The sequence below is a fragment of the Hypanus sabinus genome, chromosome 9 (genome assembly GCF_030144855.1).
Source record: "Hypanus sabinus isolate sHypSab1 chromosome 9, sHypSab1.hap1, whole genome shotgun sequence".
NCBI classification, from domain to species: Eukaryota; Metazoa; Chordata; class Chondrichthyes; order Myliobatiformes; family Dasyatidae; genus Hypanus; species Hypanus sabinus.
The window spans coordinates 69,195,798-69,219,744 of record NC_082714.1 but is presented as its reverse complement, the minus strand read 5'-3'; the positions used below and the strand labels follow the sequence as shown (position 1 = coordinate 69,219,744).

At 44.4% G+C, this 23,947-nt stretch overlaps 1 protein-coding gene across 1 annotated transcript in view; it reads right to left on the bottom strand.

Annotated features, from left to right (window-relative positions):
- LOC132400058 (delphilin-like) overlaps positions 1-23,947 on the bottom strand; it is a 247,769-nt gene that overhangs the window by 93,547 nt on the left and 130,275 nt on the right. Inside the window, exons 6-7 of the mRNA XM_059981142.1 lie at positions 19,187-19,281; positions 17,307-17,490 (exon numbers count right to left, since the gene is read on the bottom strand). Of these exons, the coding sequence (XP_059837125.1) occupies positions 17,307-17,490; positions 19,187-19,281 (279 nt within the window). The remainder of the gene's footprint in view (positions 1-17,306; positions 17,491-19,186; positions 19,282-23,947) is intronic.

The window sequence follows — 23,947 nt, the reverse complement described above, 5'->3', positions numbered from 1 at the left end:
CTTTTATAACCAGTCTGTTTGTCCAACATGGGTGGCAATGGAATTAAACGCTTATAAGAAATTATCTATTCCAGCTTTACTTGGATTTGTTCTTCCTTGCCAATTGCCAAAATCTATTACTAATCCTGTAATCAGGCATACTCTGAGAATATGGGCTCAATTTAGAAAATACCATGGTTTTTATAGTTTTTCCCTCTCTAGTCCTATTCTATACAATCATTTGTTTCAACCATCTATGCAGGATTCCACATTCCAAGACTGGTGTAGGAGAGGTATCAGGCGTTTTGAAGATCTTTTTATAGACAATCGGTTTGCGACTTTTGAACAGTTGTCTATAAAGTTTAATTTACCGAATACTCATTTTTTTAGATACCTCCAAATTAGACATTTTATTAGCCCTTTAATACCACATTTTCCTGAACAACCTGATAAAAATGTTGTAGACATGTTTCTTCAAATGAACCCCTTGGGCAAAGGCTTAATTTCTACTATTCGCGTTGAATTTATGATTCTCAGACGAGCCCCTTGTGATAAAATTAAAACTGCTTGGGAGCATGACTTAGGTTTTTCTTTGTCCGACAAGGTTTGGGATTCAATTCTTAAATCCATCAATTCAATCTCTTTATGTGCTCGTCATTGTCTCCTGCAGTTTAAAGTCGTCCACAGGGCTCATATGTCCAAAACCAAACTGGCGAAGTTCTATCCTGATATTAGTCCCTGGTGTGACAAATGCAAAGGAGGTGAGGCCTCCCTTTTCCATTTGTATTGGGCCTGTCCTACTCTGGAAAAAATTTGGAAAGTTTTTTTTAACTTTATCTTCCATATTAAATTGTCATTTGGAACCTGATCCTTTGATCGCTCGTTTTGGTATTCTTCGAGACCCTGACAAGCATTTGACCCCGGCTAAATAACGAACATTGTCTTTTGCCTCTCCTCTAGCCAGATGAGCAGTACTTCTTAAATGGAGAGATGTAGTTCCCCCTACCCATGCTCAGTGGCTTAGGGATACTATGTCTTGTTTAGATCTCGAAAAGATTCACTGCTCATAAGTCTTTGGATTGGGCACTGGGAGAAAGGTGGGTGCAAAACATGTACTTTTCCTCAGGTATGAGGCTTGTCCTGAAGTAGACAGTATGCATTACTCACACATGGTTTACCACATCAGGTCTTTTTAAGTGCCACCCACCAGACCTGTTTTCTGCTAACTTCTTACTTCCAATCTCTGGACAATCTCTTCACCATAACCTTCTCTAAAAGACTCCACAACTCATTCCTTTCACAAGCTATGCTCCTCAAAGGGACAATATAATGCCAGTAGGACAATTATCTTTCCAGAATGTAAAAGCTAGCCGTGTGTTATTTTTTTAAATTGCAGAAGACAGAGGACATGATTTTTATTTTATAATTCGTTAATTCATTTGTGCTAATATCTAGTGTGTATGAGTTATATGTCTTGAATTGTGCACCCTGGTCTGGTGGAACATTATTTTGTTTGAACATGTATACAATTGAATGACAATCAACTTGAAATTAAATGAAAGCTGGATGGGAGGGGATGGCATTCACAAAGCTCAGCTGGAGTAACTGTTCCCCTTAGGCTTTCATTACCCTGCCACCACCCTACCCTACCTACTTCACAGTCCAGGTTATGTGAGGAAAGCTGTTGGTGTTCATTGATGGTAACTCACGTAACAGTGCTACTTATATATCCATATAACAGTTACAGCACAGAAACAGGACATCTTGGCCCTTCTGGTCCGTGCCAAACACTTACTCTCACCTAGTCCCACCGACCTGCAGTCAGCCCAGAACCCTCCATTCCTTTCCTGTCCATATGCCTTTCACTTTAAATGACAGTATCGAACCTGCCTCTACCACTTCTACTGGAAGCTACCACTTTCTGAGTAAAGAAATTCCCCCTCATGTTACTGCTAAATTTTTGCCCCCTAACTCTGAACTCATGTCTTCTTGTTTGAATCTCCCCTACTCTCAATGGGAAAAGCCTATCAATGTCAACTCTATCTATCCCCCTCATAATTTTAAATAACTCTATCAAGTCTCCCCTCAACCTTCTACGCTCCAAAGAATAAAGACCTAACTTGTTCAACCTTTCTCTGTAACTTGGGTGCTGAAACCCAGGTAACATTCTAGTAAATCTTCTCTGTACTCTCTCTATTTTGTTGACATCTTTCCTATAACTCGGTGACCAGCACTGTACACAATACTCCAAATTCACCCTGACCAATGCCTTGTAAAATTTTAACATTACTTCTATACTCAATGCTCTGATTTATAAAGGCTAGCATACCAAAAGCTTTCTTCACCACCCTATCCACATGAGATTCCACCTTCAGGGAACGGTGCACCATAATTCCTAGATCACTCTGTTCTACTGCATTCTTCAATGCCCTACCATTTACCATGTATGTCCTATTTGGATCATTCCTACCAAAATGTAGCACCTCACACTTATCAGCATTAAACTCCATCTGCCATCTTTCAGCCCACTCTTCTAACTGGCCTAAATCTCTCTGCAAGCTTTGAAAACCTACTTCATTATCCACAACGTCACCTACCTTAGTAGCGTCTGCATACTTACTAATCCAATTTACCACCCCATCACCCAGATCATTAATGTATTGATGCACCATCAATAACTCTCTCTGAGACGTGAAGGCGAGATATCGGCTTTCAATGACTGGAAGAAAGAACAAGCAGTAGTTGACCACCATACTACATCCTGGAGACTGAGGGCCGGGCTCAGGCCTCAATCGCCTTTATACCTGAGGTCTGTGGGAGGAGCCACAGGAGCAGTCAGCAGGGGGCATGTCCAGACAGGTATATGTAGTTCACCACATTCACCCCCCCCCCCCCCACTGTGTTTTAAAAGAGAGTCCCCATGGAGCAAAGTTTCTTACAAGTATATTTACAGGTTAAGTCTATCAGGTGGTCGAATCTGTCACTGCAATCTACGTAGGACCGGCTGTGATTGAACAGGTGCCAGTGGTGTTTGCACCAGAGACGGTGGTTGTGCTGGTTCCGGCCTAACTGGAGGTGTCAGCCCACTAGGCGTCAGTGATCCCTCATGCGTGTGCGAGGTGCCTGGTATATGAGTGTCGTGAGGAGTCTGTGTAGGGCTCGGTGTGCGGATGTCACCTCGGGTACAGGGTTCATAGTTACTGTGGAGTATTCGGGGTAGTGGTCTGCTGCTCCTGCAGGCGCCAGGTCACAGACAGAGACCGTGTCCTCCCGCCCATCAGGTAAGACCATATAAGCATACTGGGGATTCGCATGTAGAAGGTGAACCCTCTCAACCAGCGGGGAGTATTTATTGCTCCTCACATGTTTCCAGAGCAGCACTGGCCCTGGGGACGTCAGCCAAGCTGGTAGGGTGGTCCCAGTGGCAGACTTCCTGGGAAAAGAGAATAGGCGCTCGTGAGGGGTGGCATTGGTGGATGTACATAACAGGGAGCGGATAGAGTGGAGTGCCTCAGGGAGGACCTCCTGCCACCAAGAGACCAGCAACCCTTTCAACTTAAGGGCTAAAAGTGTGGCCTTCCACACTGTGGCATTCTCCCTCTCCACCTGTCCATTTCCCCGGGGATTATAACTCGTGTTCCAACTAGTAGTAATGCCCCTAGCCAGCGGGTATTGGCGTAGCTCGTCACTCATAAAGGAGGACCCTCTATCACTGTGGATTTAGCAGGGATATCCGAACAGAGTGAAGAGCTGGTGCAGGGCTTTTATGATGGACGTGGTAGTGGTGTCGGGGCAGGGGATGGCAAAGGGGAACCGCGAGTACTCGTCGATAATGTTGAGAAAGTAGACATTGCGGTCGGTGGAGGGAAGGGGGCCCTTAAAGTCGACACTCAGTCGCTCAAAGGGGCGGGTGGCCTTGATAAGTTGTGCCTTTTCAGGACGGTAGAAGTGCGGTTTGCACTCAGCACAGACTTGGCAGTCCCTGGTCATCGTCCTGATGTCCTCCAGGGAGTACGGCAGATTCCGGGCTTTCACGAAATGGTAAAATCGGGTGACCCCCAGGTGGCAAAGATGTGCATGGAGGGCGTATAGCTGGTCGAGCTGTGCGCTGGCACACGCTCCCCAGGATAGGGCATCAGGGGGCTCATTGAGCCTTAGCCGGTACAGGATATCATAGTTGTAGGTGGAGAGTTCTATTCTCCACCGCAAAATTTTATCATTTTTGATTTTGCCCCGCTGTTGGTTGCTGAACATGAACGCAACTGAGCGCTGGTCGGTCAGCAAGGTGAACCTTTTGCCAGCGAGATTGTGCCTCCAGTGCCTAACAGCTTCCACTATGGCCTGGGCTTCTTTCTCCACCGCGGAATGCCAAATTTCAGAGCCTTGAAGGGTACGAGAAAAGAATGCTACTGGCCTGCCTGCCTGATTGAGGGTAGCAGCCAGTGTGAAATCGGAGGCGTCACTCTCTACTTGGAAGGGAATGGTCTCGTCCACTGCTTGCATCTTTCCCTTTAATGCAGCTGAAGGCCGCGCAGGCCTCGGCAGAGAGGGGAAATGTGGTAGACTTGACCAGGGGGCGGGTCTTGTTTGCATAATGGGGGACCCATTGGGCATAATAGGAAAAGAAGCCCAGGCACCGTCTGAGGGCTTTGAGGGTGATGGAAAGAGGGAGTTCTAACAGGGGGCGCATACGGTCGGGATCAGGGCCAATGACCCCGTTTTCCACAACATACCCAAGGATAGCGAGTCGGGTGGTTCCGAACACACACTTGTCCCTGTTATAAGTAAGGTTCAGGGCTTTGGCCACTTGGAAAAATCATTGGAGGTTGGCGTTGTGATCCGGCCAGTCACGACTACAGATGGTAATGTTATCCAGATAGGGAAATGTGGCCTTCAGTTGGCACTGGTCCACCATCCGGTCCATCCCTCTGGAAAACCAAGACACCATTTGTGACACTGAATGGGATGCACAGGAAGTGATAGAGCCTGCCGCCCACCTCGATGGCGGTGTAGGGGCGGTCCTCTGGGCGGATGGGGAGCTGGTGATAAGCGGATTTCAGATCTATTGTAGAGTACACCTTGTACTGAGCTATCTGGTTGACCATATCCACGATGCGGGGTAGGGGGTACGCGTCAAGCTGCATGAGCCTATTGATGGTTTGACTATAGTCCACGACCATCCTATTTTTCTGCTCAGTCTGAACAACAACCACCTGGGCCCTCCAAGGGCTTGTGCTTGGCTCAATGATCCCCTCCCTGAGCAGCCGCTGCACTTCTGACTGAATGAAGGCCCGGTCCCCCGCGCTGTACCTCCTGCTTTTAGTTGCCACAAGTTTACAGTCAGGGGTCAGGTTGGTGAACAGCAGTGGGGGAGGGACCTTGAGGGTGCAGAGGCTGCAAGTGGTGTCAGTAGCGCAGCTGTCGGCATGGTGCAGGGTGGGATGTGTGGGTCGGTGTGTGTGTGTGTGTGTGGTCAGTAGCGGGGTATATGGCGAAGTCCCACAAAACTGAGGATTCCTGACAGTGAGTGGTGGGAGGGGCCCATCATATGCCATAGACACACTTTCGAGGTGGCTCTGGAAGTCCAGCCCCAATAGGACAGGTGCGCACAGTTGAGGCATGACCAGTAGTGCAAAGTTCCGATATTCTGTGCCCTGTACCACCAATGTCACTACACAACCCACCCGGATGTCTGTAGAATATGACCCAGAAGCCAAGGTGACCCTCTGGCTTACCGGCCGTATCACGAGTCTGCGGCGTTGCACTGTATCCGGGTCAATAAAACTCTCAGTGCTGCCCGTGTCAAACAGGCAGCTAGTCCTGTGCCCCTTCACCAGGATGTCCATCATTGACCTTGCAAGCTGCTGTGGGGTGCTTTGGTCGAGGGTTACGATGGCCAGAGATGAACTGCCATCTTGGTGCCTGGTAAGCACTGGTGGGTAGGGGGCGGGGCAAGGTGGTGCCGACAAAGATGGCCGCCCCCATCCGGGCAGGCAAGATGGCGGCCCCCATGCAGCGCTGCCCGACCCTGCTCGTGGTTTAGACTTACAGACCTTGGCGAAATGGCCCTTCTTCCCACAGCTGGAGCAGGTCGCTTCTCGGGCCGGAAAACGTTTTCGGGGATGCTTTTCGAGTCCGCAGAAGTAACACTGCGCAGGCTTGCGACTGGCAGCAGCTGTGGTCGAGTTCAGGGAGTTCGTGGAATCGCGACTGGCAGCGGCGTTGGTGAATTCGCTCGCGGGAACCGGCAGCGGCGGGGTCTGAGGTGTCCACGGAACCGGCGGGGGATCGTGCAGCTGGATAGCGTCAGCGTTGTGCAGAGCAGCCTCCAGCATGTCGGCCGTCTCGATCGTCAAGCGGAAGGTAAGATTGGCATTTTCCAGCCACCACTGGTGCACGTACACTGACCTGATCCCTGTAACAAAGGTGTCTCATACGAGGAGCTCCGCATGCTGTTCCGCCGTGAGAGTTTTGCAGTCACAAGTTCGCACGAGTGTCTGTAGGGCTCAGAGAAACTCGGCGCTCGACTCTGCAGGCTGCTGTCATTGCGTAGACAGTGTTCACTGGCCGCAGGTACTGTCTTTTGAGGGCGTCCAGTGCCCCTTGGTAGGTCAACAGATCCCTGATAAGTGAGTAAATTTTCGGGGTGACCCTCAAGAGGAGAATTTGGTGCATAACAGTGGGTTCAGTTGCACTAACCTCCTCCAAGTATGAGTGGAAGCATGCAAGCCAGAGTTCAAAAGCAAGAGCTGCTTCAGGGGCTTGGGGGGTCCAAATCCAATTTTTCCAGACATAAAATGCTTTCCATGTTTTAAAACTTCCAGTCAATAAAATTGATGCACCATCAATAACTCTCTCTGAGACGTGAAGGCGAGATATCAGCTTTTCTTGACTGGAAGAAAGAACAAGCAGTAGTTGACCACCATAATACATCCTGGAGACTGAGGGCCGGGCTCAGGCCTCAATCGCCTTTATACCTGAGGTCTGTGGGAGGAGCCACAGGAGCAGTCAGCAGGGGGCGTGTCCAGACAGGTATATGTAGTTCACCACACGTATATGACAAACAACATTGGACCCAGTACAGATCCCTGAGGCATACCACTAGTCACCGGCCTCCAACCTGACAAACAGTTATCCACCACTACTCTCTGGCATTTCCCATCCAGCCACTGTTGAATCCATTTTACTACTTCAATATTAACACCTAAAGATTGAACCTTCCTAACTAACCTTCCGTGCGGACCCTTGTCAAAGGCCTTACTGAAGTCCATATAGACAACAATCACTGCTTTACCCTTGTCAACTTTCCTAGTAACCTCTTCAAAAGATTCAAGATTTGTCAAACATGACTTTCTATGCACAAATCCATGTTGACTATCCTGTCTATCCAGATAATTATATACACCATCTCTAAGAATACTTTCCATTAATTTATCCACCACCGACGTCAAACTTACAGGCCTATAATTGCTAAGTTTACTCTTAGAACCCTTTGTAAACAATGGAACAACATGAGCAATACACCAATCCTCCGGCACCATTCCCATTTCTAATGACATTTGAAATATTTCTGTCAGAGCCCCTGCTATTTCTACACTAACCTCCCTCAAGGTCCTAGGGAATATCCTGTCAGGACCTAGAGATTTATCCACTTTTATATCCCTTAAAAGCACCAGTACTTCTTCCTCTTTAATTGTCATAGTTTCCATAACTACCCTACTTGTTTCCCTTACCTTACACAATTCAATATCCTTCTCCTTAGTGAATACCAAAGAAAAGAAATTGTTCAAAATCTCCGCCATCTCTCTTGGCTCCACACATAGCTGTCCACTCTGATTCGGTAAGGGACAACTTTTATCCCTCAATATCCTTTTGCTATTATTATAACTGTAGAAACCCTTTGGATTTATTTTCACCTTACTTGCCAAAGCAACCTCATATCTTCTTTCAGCTTTTCTAATTTCTTCCTTAAGATTCTTCTTACATTCTTTATATTCCTCAAGCACCCCATTTACTCCATGCTGCCTATATGTATTGTAGATCTCTCTCTTTTTCCGAATCAAGTTTCCAATATCCCTTGGAAACTGTGGCTCTCTCAAACTTTTAACCTTTCCTTTCAACCTAACAAGAACATAAAGATTCTGTACCCTCATAATTTCACCCTTAAATGAACTCCATTTCTCTATTTCATCCTTCCCATAAAATAAATTGTCCCAATCCACTCCTTCTAAATCCTTTTGCATCTCCTCAGCTTCCTGAATTTCTGTACACACAAAGCAAACACAGAAACTGACAGCTATTCCCAGCGGTTCACAGCTCTCCTGTGTTGAAATCCCCACTAAACAATCCTGTCCAAGGAAACATAAAGTTCAACTGACTTCTTCTTCTTCGTCTGGCAAATGGAATGTTGGCCTTTGTTACAAGGAGAATTGAGTACAAGAGCAAGGATGTCCTTTTGCATTTGTACAGGGCCCTGGTGAGACCACACCTGGAATATTGTGTACAGTTTTGGTCTCCAGGTTTAAGGAAGGACATTCTGGCAATTGAGGAAGTGCAGTGTAGATTCACTAGGTTGATTCCTGGGATGGCAGGGCTGTCTTACGCAGAGAGATTGGAGAGATTGGGCTTGTACATGCTGGAATTGAGGAGATTGAGAGGGGATCTGATTGAAACGTTTAAGATAATTAAAGGATTTGATAGGATTGAGGCAGGAAATATGTTCCAGATGTCGGGAGAGTCCAGTACCAGAGGGCATGGATTCAGAATAAGAGGTCAGTTATTTAAAACAGAGTTGAGGAAGAGCTTCTTCTCCCAGAGAGTTGTGGAGGTGTGGAATGCACTGCCTCGGAAGACGGTGGAGGCCAATTCTCTGGATGCTTTCAAGAAGGAGCTAGATAGGTATCTGATGGATAGGGGAATCAAGGGATATGGGGACAAGGCAGGGACTGGGTATTGATAGTGAATGATCAGCCATGATCTCAGAATGGCAGTGCAGACTCGAGGGGCCGAATGGTCTACTTCTGCACCTATTGTCTATTGTCTGAATGGAGGGAGAACAGCTTTAAGCGCCATGAACGGCTGCATGTCATTATATGCATGAATGTATGTTTGATTGGAAATTTAGATATGTAGCACTTTGTCTGTGCTTCACAAATGAAATCTGACATCTAGAAGAAAGGAATGTGACTTTCATTTACAATATGATATTACTGAGTACTTCAGTCCACATTATTTTTCTGTACTACAATTGTGAAATTCTAGTCCGGGATCTCAATCGCCATCCCAATATATACATCCACTCCTTTAGCTCCACACCCCTCTTGAAATACCAACATCCATGAGCTCTTGACCTCAAAATCTACTCATCATGGCCTTGCACCTTATTCTCTGCCTGCACTGCCCTTTTTCTGGAATACTATATTCTACACTCTGTTTTTACTTTTCCTTTGTACTACCTCGATGTACTGATGTAATGAAATGGTCTATATGCAGTGGCCACTTTGTTAGATATTTACTGTACCAAATAAAGTGGCCACTGAGTGTATGTTAACACGAGGAAATCTGCAGATGCTGAAAATTCAAGCAACACACACAAAATGCTGGTGGAACGCATTCTGCTGCTGCGTTCCACCAGCATTTACTGAGTGTATGTTCATGGTCTTCTGCTGATATAGCCCATCCACTTCAAGGTTTGACATGTTGTACATCCAGAGATGTTCATCTCCTTACCACTGTTGTAACACATGGTTATTTGAGTTACTGTCACCTTGAACCAGTCTGCACATTCTCCTCTGACCACACTCACTACAAAGTGTTTTCACCAACAGAACTTCTACTCACCGCATGTCTTATTTCACACCATTCTCTGTAAACTGTAAAGACTGTTCTGCCTGAAAATCCCAGGAGATCAACAGTTTCCACAATACTCCAACCATCCCGTCTCGCAGCAACGATCATTTCACAGTCAAAGTTACTTAGATCGTATTTCTTCCCATTCTGATATCTGGTCTGAAGCACTTGATCACATGCATTGAGTTCCTGCCACATTGTTTAGATGCATTGACTGTACATGGATGACATGCAAAACAAAATTTTCACTGACCCTTGGTACATGTAACAATAATGAACTGATTTACCAATTTATCCACTCTTCAACCTTCCAATTAACTGAGCTTCCAAATCCGAATTAACACAATCCTTATTCTATACCCCGCAATTTCCAAATTTCTCAGAAGTCCTAATCTCTCACCTACAGCAAACCCTCAGTCATCCTTATCCCTAACTGCTGAAACCCCAACCCTGAAACCCTAACCCAAACTCCTTGTGCTTGGGCTCAGTTGGCTCTATTTGTAATTCCTAAATCAACCCAAACACCGACCTATGAATTGGTCCAGGCCTCAGGCCTCAGCTGAGGCCCCAATTCTTGCTTCCTCCTAATCACAACAGCTTAGATCACTGATCACCAATCAATCACCACTGCCCAACAGCTTAGATCACCGATCAATCACCACTGCCCAACAGCTTAGATCACCGATCACCAATCACCACTGCCCAACAGCTTAGATCACCGATCACCGATCACCACTGCCCAACAGCTTAGATCACCGATCACCAATCACCACTGCCCAACAGCTTAGATCACCGATCACCAATCAATCCCCACTGCCCAACAGCTTAGATCACCGATCACCAATCACCACTGCCCAACAGCTTAGATCACCGATCACCAATCACCACTGCCCAACAGCTTAGATCACCGATCACCAATCACCACTGCCCAACAGCTTAGATCACCAATCACCACTGCCCAACAGCTTAGATCACCGATCACCAATCACCACTGCCCAACAGCTTAGATCACCGATCAATCACCACTGCCCAACAGCTTAGATCACCGATCAATCACCACTGCCCAACAGCTTAGATCACCGATCACCAATCACCACTGCCCAACAGCAGCCATCCCTGCCTCCTCCTCAAATGCTCGACATGACAAGACCCTGGGAAACACAAGAAAGACTGCAGATACTGGAAATAAGGAACAACACAGCAGTCAGTCTCCATTTAACAACAAAGCTCGTACTAACTCAGCCCCAATGACACCTGGATCCAGCCCAATGCCAGTCTTCACAGAGGGTAAAACACAAAGCAAAGTGTGCTACTATAATTCATGCTGATCAAAGCCTTGGGGCTTTCGAAGTACTAAAGTTTGAAAATCAATTCCAATTTAAAAATTAATCCTGATAAAAGGTTCCAGAACTGAAACATTACCTCTGCTTCTGCAACACTCTCTGACCTGATAAGTGTCTCTGACATTTTCTGTTTTATTACTTACGGATGAAAAAACAGACCACACAATGATTCTGAAGTTCACTCTTTAGAGTGTACAGCTATTTCAATGTCAGATTTTTCACTCTTTTCAATAACATCTTTTTAAATCCATAGTGTTAATTTAGCAATTCATGACAAATTTTTCCAGGTCCTCCCCTGTGGCGTGCGAATATCATCAGCATTAATGAATACTTGCTTTCCATCATAACAACAGCAGCACTTTGCACACTGCATTGGTTGTGAAGAACTACGTAATGTTTCAAATAGTGATAGCAAGACAGTTTTTCCTACATCATTAATTCTGTGTACACTGCTTACTTGAGATAACTATGCTAATATGCTCAGGTATGTTGGGTAGCACGATAGCATAGTAGTTAGAGTAACGCTATACAGGGCCAGCTGAAAGATCGGGGCTCAATTCACCCACTTTCTGTAAGAAGTTTGTACATGACCACATGGGTTTCCCCCCACATTCCATGAACATTCTGTTAGGATTAGTGAATTGTGGGCATGCTATATTGGCTCTGAAAGCATGAGCCCAGCAAAATCCTCAAAGATTTGATTTGATGCAAATAACGCATTTCACTTTATGTTTTGATGTACATATGGTCAATAAAGCTTATCATATCTTAAGTGAAAAAACAGATAAATCAGTGCATATTTGATAAGATGGCACAAGATTGTACAGTATTCAAATGCTTTCAAAATATCTGCACAGATTTCAACAACTGCATGCAGAGTAAGTCTTCTTAAAGGATGGATTCAAATAGCCAGAAAATTATAAACAATGACAAACAAATTCACTGTCCTTAGTGGGAGCAAGAGAAGAAGAGTTGAGTTTTCACTTAGGTGTGCACTGAGGATTGAAAAGGCAGTGCTTCATGGCAGTTTTTGGGATTTGACTGAGCCCCATCAGTAAGCAGGATGGGTGAACAAAAATAAGCAGTGGGAGCACAGCGGCCATTGTTGTGTAGACCAGTGTTAGAAATGATAGATAGGAGCTACAGGGAGGGAGTAAACCCCTAGGTTGCAGAAGGCAGGTGACTGTCAAAAGAATGAAGAGAAATGCGCAGCCAGTGTAAAGTACCCCTGAGGCTGTTCCCTTCAATAATAAGTACACCACTTTGGGTACTGTTGAAGGGGTTGATCTACTGGGGGTGGGAGAGCTGCAGCAATTGGGTCTGTTGCTGTGGCTCAGAAGAGAACAGAGGTGAAGAGAAGATAGGAGATTGATAGGAGATTCCAAAGTCATTGGAATAAAGACTAGGTTTTGTTGGTGTGATACAGACACCTGGATGTCATGTTACCTCCCATATGCCAGGGCCGGGGATGTCTCGGATAAGGTCCATGGCATTATAAAGGGGGAGGGTGAGCAGCCAGAAGCCTTGGTACATATTGGCTTAAATAATGTAGGGAGGAAAAGTGAGCAGATCCTGAAGGGATTTCGGTAGAAAGCTGAAAAACAGGCCCTCCAGGGCAAGAATAAGATCATTTGGTAGATGACTATTTGGCTGAGTAACTGGTGCAGGGGGCAGAGTTTCAGATTTATGGACCACTGTGATCCTTTCTGGGGAAGCTACGACCTGTACAAAAGGGACGGATTACACCTAAACGTGAGGGCATCCAAAACCTTTGCAAACAGGTTTGCTAGAACTGTTTGGGAAGGTTTAAACTAATTTCTCAGGGGGTGGGAAACAAAGTAACTGTGCTGAGGGTGGAGTAGTTGGCTTACAAACAATGGCAGTGTGTGGTGAGACTGCTCGCAAGGAGAGACCGATGATAGGGCAAAATTGCCGTATCAACAGGATGAGCTGCAATGTAAGAGATGGACAAAATCAAAAAGGGTGAACACAGGACTGAAGGTGTTATATTTGAATGTACACAGTATACAGAACAAGGTAGATGAACTTGTACACAGTCATATCACTGAATTGTGGCTGAAAGGTTCTAGGTGGGAGCTTAACACTCAGGGATACATATTGTATCTAAAGGATAGGCAGGTAGGCAGAGCAGGTGACATGGCTCTAGTGGTAAAAATATGAAATCAACTCATTAGAAAGAAGTGACAGGATCAGGTGTTCAATCATTGAGGGTAGAGCTAAAGAACTGCAAGGATAAAAAGACCCTGAAGGGAGTTATATACCCAAATGGTAGAAAAGATGTGGGCTACAAATTGCAACGGGAAATAGAAAATACATATCATAAGGGTGATGTTACAATAATCATGGGGATTTCAATATGCGGGTGGATTGGGAAAATCAGGTTGGTGCTAGATCCCAAGAGGGGGAATTTCCAGAATACTTATGAGATGGCTTTTTAGAGCAGCTAGTATTTGAGCCTACTGGGGGATCAGTTATTCTAGATTGCGTATTGTGCAATGAACTGGAATTGATTGAAAAGGTAAAAGAACCCTTACTGACCATTGATCATAATATAATCAAATTCACCCTGCAATTTGAGAAGATGAAGCTAAAGTCAGATGTATCAATATTACAGTGGAGTAAAGGGAATTACAGAAGCATGAGAGAGCAATTAGTCAGAATTGTTTGGAAAAGAACACAAGCAGGGATGATGGCATAGCAGCAATGGGCTGGAATTTCTGGAAGCAATTCGGAAGGCACAGGATAAATACATCCCAAAGAGCAATAATTATTCTAAAGACAACCATGGAAGTCAAAGCCAACATAAAACCCAAAAAGAGGGCATATAATAGAACAACAATGGGAAGTTAAAGGATTGGGAAGCTTTTAAGGCTAATGGAAGGCAACTAAAAAGTCATAAAGAAGGAAAAGATGGAATATGAAGGCAAGCTAACCAATAATATTAAAGAGGACACCAAAAATTTCTTCAGAAATAAAGTGTAAAAGAAAAGTGAGAGTAGATATTGGACCTCTGGAACATGATGCTGGAGAGGCAATAATGAGGGAACAAGGAAATAACATACTGTAGCCACGCACAACGTGCTACTAAAGAAACACACGGAGCCAGAGAGAGCTGAACTCAGAATGCCTTAACTGATTCAAAATTGCGCACTTAAATCTCCCCTCCCGTGGACCCCTGCAACCTACAGCTAAGGGAAGTGATGTCAGACTGTCCCCGGAAGGTCCGCCCCGAGCGGGTAGATCCAAACGTGCTACTGCGTGTCTGCCCGCGGCTCCTGATGGCAGTTCAAATCCCGCGTGTGCAGGCCGCCACACCACAAAATTAATGAGTATTTTGCATCGGTCTTCACTGTGGAAGGCACTAGCAGTATGCCAGAAATACAAGACTGTCAGGAGGCAGAAGTGTGTGAAGTTGCCATTACTAGGGAGAAGATTCTTGGGAAACTGGAAGATCTGAAGATAGATAAGTCACATGGAACAGATGGTCGATACCCTAGGGTTCTGAAAGAGGTGGCTGAAGTAACTGTGGAGGCATTAGTAATAATCTTTCAAGAATCAATTGATTCTGGAATGGTTCCAAAAGACTGGAAATTTGCAAATGGCACTCCACTCTTCATGAAGGGAGAGGCAGGAGAAAGGAGACTATAGGCCAGTTAGTCTGACCTCGGGTAGGGAAGATAGGGAAGTCAATTGTTAAGGATGTGGTTTTGGGGTACTTGAAGGCATATCATAAAATAGGCCATAGTCATCATGGTTTAACGGAAAATCTTGGCTGAAAAACCTGTTGGAATTGCTTGATAGACAAAGGGGAATTGGTGAATGTTGTGTAATTGGATTTTCAGAAGGCCTTTGACAAAGTGCCATACAGAAGGCTGCTCACAAGTGAAGAGCCCATGGTATTACAGGAAATATACTATCATGGATTAAAAAAAATTGGCTAATTGGCAGGAAGCAAAGAATGGGAATAAGGGGAGCTGCCAGTGACTAGTGATGTTTCACAGGGTCTGTGTTGAGACCGATTCTTTTTATGTTACATGTCAATGATTTGGATGATGAAATTGATGGCTTTGTGACAAAGTTTACAGACTATACAAAGATAGGTTGAGAGGCAGGTAGTTTTGAAGAACCCGAGAGACTACAGAATAATTTTCTCTAATTATAAAATTAGAGAAAAGCAGATCCCTGGAAGCATCAAAAGAGGAGGTTGGAAGATATCTCAGAACCACCCACACTGATGAGCAAAAAGATGAACTGATACTTGTCCCAGCTGACATCCCACCAATCTCACCCCCACAACATCTATTTAACATCAGCCCTCCCAAGCTGAGTGAGGTAAAAAAGGCAGTGAAGAAGGTAAGATCTGCATCAGCGCCAAGCCCTAACGGTGTTCCGTATTGTGTTTACAAGAACACCCCAGATGTTCTGAGGTTTCTCTGGAGAAACAGGAGGGTTGCGTGAGAAAAGCAAGTTATCCCCAAAGCCTGGACAAGAGTTGGGGGAGTTCTCTCTCTTTTGTTTTTATGCTGCTTTTGACTTCCCTAGTCATCCATGGTTGCTTCATCCTCTCTTTAGAATGCTTCTTCTTCTTTGGGATGTATCTATCCTGTGTCTTCCAAAATAGGACCCCTATTACCCAGAACATGCCTTGCTTTCATTGCTACCATCAGGAAGGAGGTATAGATGCCTGAAGCCATGCACTCAATGATTCAGGAACAGCTTCTTCCCTTCTGATATCCAATTCTGAATGAACATTCAACTCATAAATACTGCCTCATTCCCTTTTTATTTTTCTTTTGCACAATTTATTTAAATGTTATATGTATATGGATATGGATATGGATACACTTATATTTATTCACTATTATTGTATATTGCATTACTGCTGCAAAAACAGCAAATTTCACAACACATGCCAGTGATATTGAACCTGATTCTGATTCTGCCAGGCACTCCTCTGCCAAATCACCCTGTTCTTACCATCAATAGCACATGATACAGGCAATCCAGAGATTACTATTCTTGAGGTCCTGCTTTTCACCTTATACCCAAATCCTTACATTATCGCTACAGGATCTCAATGACCTATGTCATTGGTACCAACATGTACCATGACTTCTGGCTGTTCACCTTTTTAATGCTGTGGATCCAACCCAAAATTTCCCAGACCCAGCTCTTTCACATCCACAGAATCTCCTGTCTGCTCCTCTGTTATCTATCACTATTGATTTCCTTTCTGAACCACAGACATATATCTAAGACAAAGATACAGACATAGACAGGAAGGACATAATGTCAAAGCTTTCTCAACCAGAGGTCACTGCTGGTTCACAATAAACTCAAATTCACAAAGCCCTGCCCAGCAGTAGGCAATAGCTAAGTGTCCACCTTATAAAGTTGCATGTCAGGATTCAGCCAACTGTCAAATAGAGGGGGGGGAGAGAGGAGAGAGATAGCGGAGATAGAGGGGAGAAAGAGGAGGGGAGGGAGGAGAGAGAGAGGGGAGAGAGGAGGGGGAGAAGAGTAGGAGATGAGGGGAAGAGGGGGGAAAGAGGGGAGGAGAGAGTGGGGAAGAGAGCAGGGGAGAGAATTTTCTAGCCAATGATGACCACTGTCAGCTCATTTCAAAAAGCTAAGTGTCCACCTTACAGAGTTGCATGACAAGGTTCAACCAACTGTCAAATAAGAGAAGGAAAGAAGTTGGAGACATAGAGATGAAGGGAAAGAGAGAGAGACGGGGGTAGAGGAAGGAAGGGGTAGAGGGGGAGAGAGGAAGAAGGAGAAACAAGTTTGGTTGACAATAAATCCTGCCCAGAGTATACCCATGCCATGCTCTGCCACTTATTTTTGACATCTTGGTAATATTATAATGTGGAAACATAACAAAATGTGGGAACAGATCTCTACAGGGGTCCAAGGTTTGCCAGGCAGTTTATTGTAGGACCCACTGTGTGGAGGTGGATTTTGTGACCAGATGAGCCTCTGCCGCTACAAGGAGAGGCTTTTCCTTTGTTCTCCCCTTGCAAGTGCTGAGCTATTGATCACATGGGCTAGCACTGTGCCTTAATCAGATTAAGTCCTGTTGTAAATGAGTGCACACATTCAGATGGCACCTACCTGTGCTGGAAGAAGCATTCAAGAGCCTTGCAGACACTGTAGCGTTCCTGCTGTGTCAGGAGGTGCTCCAGTTGCTGGCTGAAGGTTCTTCCTTGGAACTTAATACTGCATGGCAGGATTTCAGTCACCCATTGCAGTGAAGTCAATGATGAAGCATATGATTGATTGTCCACAGGGTCTGACTCTTGCGAAATACATCCGGGGAAGAGAAAGGGAACAAAATAGATATATATTTTTTCAGTCACACCACACAGATAGAAATAAAAGCACAGACATATATACATATATTTAAATGGGCTCTCAGGCAGAGGCAGGTACTGATGCCCAAGTACACAAATTGCTGAGGTTCAGTTGACAGTGCTTTTGCTTCCAAGATAGACAGTAGGTGGTTCAACTCTCTTTCCAGAGGATTGAGCATAAAAATCCAGATAGGTATTCCTGGGGATTTCTAAAGTACAATGCAAGCTGGACAAGATGTTAAATTGAGGCCAGATGCATATAAACTAATCCATTCCTTATATTCTGATATGAGGAGTGTGCTTAACCTGAGAGTCCTCGCATTCACATCTCACAGATTTCTTAAACAGTATGCTGTAATCATTACATGGTTGTCCATGGGAGCTTGCTGTGCATAAACTAACAATAATTTCAACAGTGACTTATCTTCAAGAGTGTATCTTTCACTGTAAACACCGTGGAAAGTAATTCAGGCTGCCTGATCCATTACAAAACTAAAGGGTTAGGTTGTGGAGAATAAACTATTCCACAGTAGAGTACATTTTCAGAAGCATTTATATAAGCTTCAGAACATACACCTTTATAGTTCCAGTGAGAACAGAAGTTTTGACAATGTGGTCTAATACATCTGTGGGATAAATATGATTCCACTTGTCCATTTAGGTATTTCAGATAATATTTAAATAAAAGTACATCTCCTTCTACCTTAGGCCATGAACTTATCAATCACCCCTGGTGTGAACACTTTCTGGAGGTCCAAGATCCGTATGCTCCATGACCGCTGGACTAAGTGTGTAAATGTAGGAGGGGACTATGTTGAAAAATAAATGTGCTAGGTTTTTAAAAATTGACTCCTTCTACCTTAGGCCACGAACTTATACATCACCCCTCATATTAAGGGCACAGTGAATAAAGGTGTGGACTATTTTCTAAATGGGGAGAAAATTCAAAAATCGAAGATGCAAAGAGACTTGAGAGTCCTTGTGTAAGATTCCCTAACTTGTAGGTTGAATCAGTGGTAAGGAAGACAAATGCAATATTAACATTCATTTGCAAAGGACTAGAATATTAGAGCAAGGATGCTTTATAAGGCATTGGTCAGACCACATGAAGTATTGTGTGCAGTTCTATAAAAGACAGGTCTAGAGGAGGTTCAGGGGAATGATTCTGGCAATGAAAGGGGAGCATTTGATATCGCTGGGCCTGTACTTGCTGGAGTTTAGATTAGAGGGAATCTCACTGTAACCTATCGAATATTGAAAGGCCTAGAGACAGTAGACATGGAACAGATTTTTCCTATAGTGGGGGAGTCTAGGGCCAGAGCACTATCTAAAAATAGAGGGACATCCATTTAAAAGAGATGAGGAGGAATTTAATTAGCCAGAGGGTAGTGAATCTGTGGAATTCATTGCCACAGATGGCCGTGGATGCCAAATCATTGCATATATTTAAAGCAGAGGTTGATAGGCTCTTGATTGGTCAGGGCTTGAAAGGTTATGGGCAGAAGGCAGGAGAATGAGGTTGAGAAATAATAAATCAGCCATACGCAGCAGACTCAGTGGGACACCATGCCAAATATGATGGCATGTAGAAATGAAACAGAATTACATCCAACCATGCTGTCTAAGAGCAGCTCCACTTACCGAGAGGGAAATTAAAAGGCCCATCTTCCACCACCAGAGTGGGCATGGCTCCACTGCCCTGTAACATGGCCACCACCTTCTCATGGGAACAGTTTCTGAAACATACATAAACAAATGTGCTTACTAGATAAACACAAGCAAATCTGCAGATGCTGGAAATTCAAGCAACACACACAAAATGTTGGTGGAATGCAGCAGGCCAGGCAGCATCTATAGGAAGTACAGTCGATGTTTCGGTCTGAGACCCTTCGTCAGGACTAACTGAAGGAAAAGATAGTAAGAGATATGAAAGTGGGAAGGAGAGGGGGAAATCCAAAATGATAAGGGCTGAAGAAATTATAGATGGGGAGCAGTAAGAGAGGGTTTCACTGAACTCCCGTCGAAGAGAAGATTTAAACTTCTTATGGGAGAGGCTTCGCAGTAGTGAATTTAAAAACACAAACACGAGGAAATTTGCAGATTCTGGAAATTCAAGCCACACACACAAAATGCTGGTGGAACGCAGCAGGCCAGGCAGCATCTATAGGGAGAAGTTACTATCTTTTCTTTCAGTTAGTCCTGACGAAGGGTCTCAGCCCGAAACGTCGACTGTACTTCTTCCTATAGATGCTGCCTAGCCTGCTGTGTTCCACCAGCATTTTGTGTGTGTTGCTTACTAGGTAAGCACACTTTTGCTCAGACCATGGGCATAGTAGGTCGAAAAGCCTTTTTCTGTGTTACATGACTTTCATGATAATGATCGCAAGATCCAAAAGCTGAACAATAAGCCTCTTTACCTTGATAGGTTCAATCCCGTTTAGGTTTCCCATTGTATCTCATCTACCAACCTCAAGCAGAGAAGCTCTCTTAGGGTTATTTTTAGAAATATTGCACTCCCACAGTTAGAGGTGCTCTTTTAAACAGGCTGCAAAATTTATAAATCTCACACAAAATGTACCTTGGATAAAAACATCTCTATCTATCTAGCATGTACTGCTTCTGCTAAGAATGTGTTTAGAGGCACAAATATGATTCAATCCTTACTTTTGACTAGAAATTGGATTCCTCCATTTTTGAGAGGACTAAAAGATTGCTGCATCTAGTGCTGAATTTGGATCTTTCCAAAAAAATGTAGAATTTAGTCAAAAAATGTTCAGCAGAATATTATGGTAGCTTATCAGCAGGTGAAAATGCTAAAGTGGGGCCAGTATGGTTCTCGTGAGACCATGCTCAGTTGAATATAACCATTGGCACGTTGCTGTGTGGCATTCACAACAGGATATCTGCCCTTAAGGGTGCACTCCCCATGGCACATTAGTCAATGGTTTCTTACATTTATAGGGAGTAGTAATCCCCAAGATGCCAACTTATCCTCATTGAAACAAAAACAAATTGTCCCATTAGCTAACGTTTATAACTGGGAAAATGTTGGAACCCATTATTAAGGGCAATGCACATATAGAACATACACAATCCTGATACAATCAAGAAGAGTTTATGTGATTCTACAGAAAGAGACAATTTGACATTTATTACAGTTCTTTGATGATGTAACAAACAAGATGGATAAAGGGTTAACAATAGATCAAATAATTTTGATATCCAGAAAGCATTTAATTAGGAGCCAAATACAAGTAAGGTAACTAGAATCCAAGAATAAACTGGCTAACAAACAGATGGATGAATCATTTCAGGGTGACTAGCTGTAACTTAAAGATTGCCATAGGAATCAGTTTTGGGGGTTCAACTATTTACAGAAAATATTAGTGACTCAGATTAAGTAACCAAACATATTGTATTGAACTTTTCTAATCATGCCAAGACAGAACAAAATACAAGCTATGAGGAAAACTGGCAAAACCCTAATCAACCTTACAGTTTAGCAATACTAAAAACTTTACGCTTATCACTTTACTCTAAAATACTTTGTTTTGTTTTAATTTTTTTGTAAAATTGTGTTTAATGTATATTTTCTTACAAATGCTATTTATATGATGCTAAGTTTTGTGAAACTGCTGTGGAGCTTAGGAGGAATGATGGCGTCTAACGGCGACTCTTTTGCTTGCATCTTCAGAAACAGCTCTATTTCTAACTTAATATCTTTATTTTTCCCTTTCAGGGGTCTTTTGAAGACCCTGACCTGGAGTTACACGCAGGCTTTGGATATTTGGAGGAATGGGACCCGTCCTCAGGGCTCCATGACTGACCACTATTCAACATGCCAAGGGTTTGACCTGAGAACCTCAATCGTGTTCGGAAGCCTAAGATCTCAAGGCTCTGGAGACGGTTGGATCGAGGGTCGGTGTCACCGCAGGAAATTCGTGTGTTGTCAGAGAGACCAGAAAATCTTGGGCCGAGGTCTTTGCAATCTTCGGACACAGAGCTTGAAAAAACCACGAAACAGACTTCTAATGTCGTAAGCCAGCAGGTTGATGTTATGTCTCCTGCTTGCTATGAAAATGGGGGAAACTTCTCTCTTCCTTGCCAGGGAGAGAGAGAACCTGTGGGTTGTCCAATTTCAGATGAAATGTGAAGCTTTTGGGGTAACTTTGGCCTGTGTCTTTGCTATCGCTTGGTAGCGGGTGCACTTGTTTTGCAGGGGAAGGGGGATTGTTGCTTGCTGCCACTTACGCGCGGGAAGGAGGGGAGGTGGGGGGACTTTGGGGTTCTCATATTTAAATGTTATTCATTCATTGAGGCACTTCTCTGTTTTTGCAGATGTTTGTAAAGAGAAGTCATTTCAGGATGTATATTGTATACATTTCTTTGACATTAAATTTGACATTAGAATGTTTGAAATAAGTTTTTCATTACATGGGATGATAGATATGGTAGGGGTAAAATCTAGGCATGTCTGCTTGTGGACTGCCTTGGCACTGGGCTTGAAGATACCAAAGGAAACTTTGCTAACAGTATCTGCCTCCACTGACACCAGTTTACTTCAGTAATTAATTCCCGAACTCTGCTTAGGAACTTGTACAATAATCCCGCCCGCTGTAAAATGCCACCTGATATAAGCCCACGTCATTTTCTTTGCTTTTCCTCCACCTCATAAGCAGCTGAAGCAGCTCTTGATCCACTCAACTTGAACCAAAGCCTGCATCCTCGCAGCTGGCACTGCTGTAAACATTTATGATGAATCTCGTTATGTCAGGAATAGCACATGACAGTGAACAATTATTTAGGCCATAAGATTTAGGAGCAGAATTAGGTCATTCAGCCCATTGAGTCTACTCCGCCAAGTCATCATGGGTAATCCATCATCCCTCTCAACTCCATTCTTCTACCATCTGCCCATATCCCTTAAAGCCCTGACTAATCAAAAACCTCCACCTTAAATATACTCAATGACTTGGCCTGCACAGCCTTCTGTGGCAATGTATCCCACAGATTCACCACCCTCTGGCAAACTAAATTTTTTTCTCATCTCTGTTCTAAATGGATGTCCTTCAATTCTGAGTCTGTGCCCTCTAGTCCCAAACTCCCCCCACGATAGGAAATGTCCACATGATCCAAACATTTCAATATTTAGTAAGTTTCAAGAGATTCCCCCTCCAGATTCTTCTATAGCAGGCAGCGGAGTAAGTCGTCATTTTTCAGGAGAAAATTCAGATTTTTTTTTAACTGCTTGGGATAAAAGAGACAGGACTGCGCAGGCGTGTGACCTCAGAGCGCAGAAAATGATCACCACCATATCCAGCAGGCAGCGTCAGAGCGGGCAACGGAGTGAGAGGGCTTTGGCTTAATGGGCTTAGGCAGAAACGGGAACAGGCTTCCTGCGACAATTAAGTCTTATAGTAAAGAGGTAAATTACAGGTTTATTTATTTAGTAATAACAGTAGCATTAGAAGTATGCATCTAGGATTAGTGTTGTGCTTGGAAAGTCAGATGTGGGGACCTTGGGAGACTCCCTGCCTCCCCAAGGATTACACCTGCACCAGGTACATTGAGATGAAGCTCCTTAAGGACCATGTTAGGGATCTGGAGCTGCAACTTGATGACCTTCAGCTAATTAGGGAAAGTGAGGAGGTGATTGATAATACCTATAGAGAGATAGTGGACAGCACCTCTGTGACAGTCCCCCTCAGAAATCGATATATCATTTTAGATACGGTTGGACCGGTTGACCTGACAGAGGAAGACCACAGTGAACGGCACTCTCCCCAGTGCCGTGATCAAGAGAGCAAGGAGAATTGCAGTAGTTATAGGGGATTCCATAGTGAGGGGAACAGACAAGAGATTCTGCGAGCCAGACAAAGATACCCGGATGGTGTGTTGCCTCCCTGGTGCCAGGGTACAGGATGTTGAAAGGACGTGCGGTGGAACAAACCCAAGTGCTGAACACGGGCGCGGAGGCTGAGTCGGGAGGTGTTGCCATTGTAGCGAGCGTGGGAAGGGTTCCAAGGGAGTCTTTGCCTGGAATCTTGGTTCTAGTAGATAATTCAGGAACAAGGTTAGACTTAGAACAGATAGCCCTCAGTCCCATGAAATGAGGTTACTCCTATACTAGTCGACCAACGAACTGGCACCTTCTAGTTGTGGTCACAGGATTCTTGTACTGCCCTGGTTGATGGGATGCAGGTGTTTGTGGTTGTTGAAGCCGGGGAATGACTGGGAACTAAACGAGGTGGTTAAGACCCAATTCCTGAGGAAGATAGCCAGGTGCCAGAAGGGACCATGACAGTACCCCCCCCCCCCTCAATGGGAGCCTCCCGGCGATCCTCCAGGCCTGCCTGGGTGGTCCCGATGAAAGTCCTGGATGAGGGAAGGGTCTAGGATGAA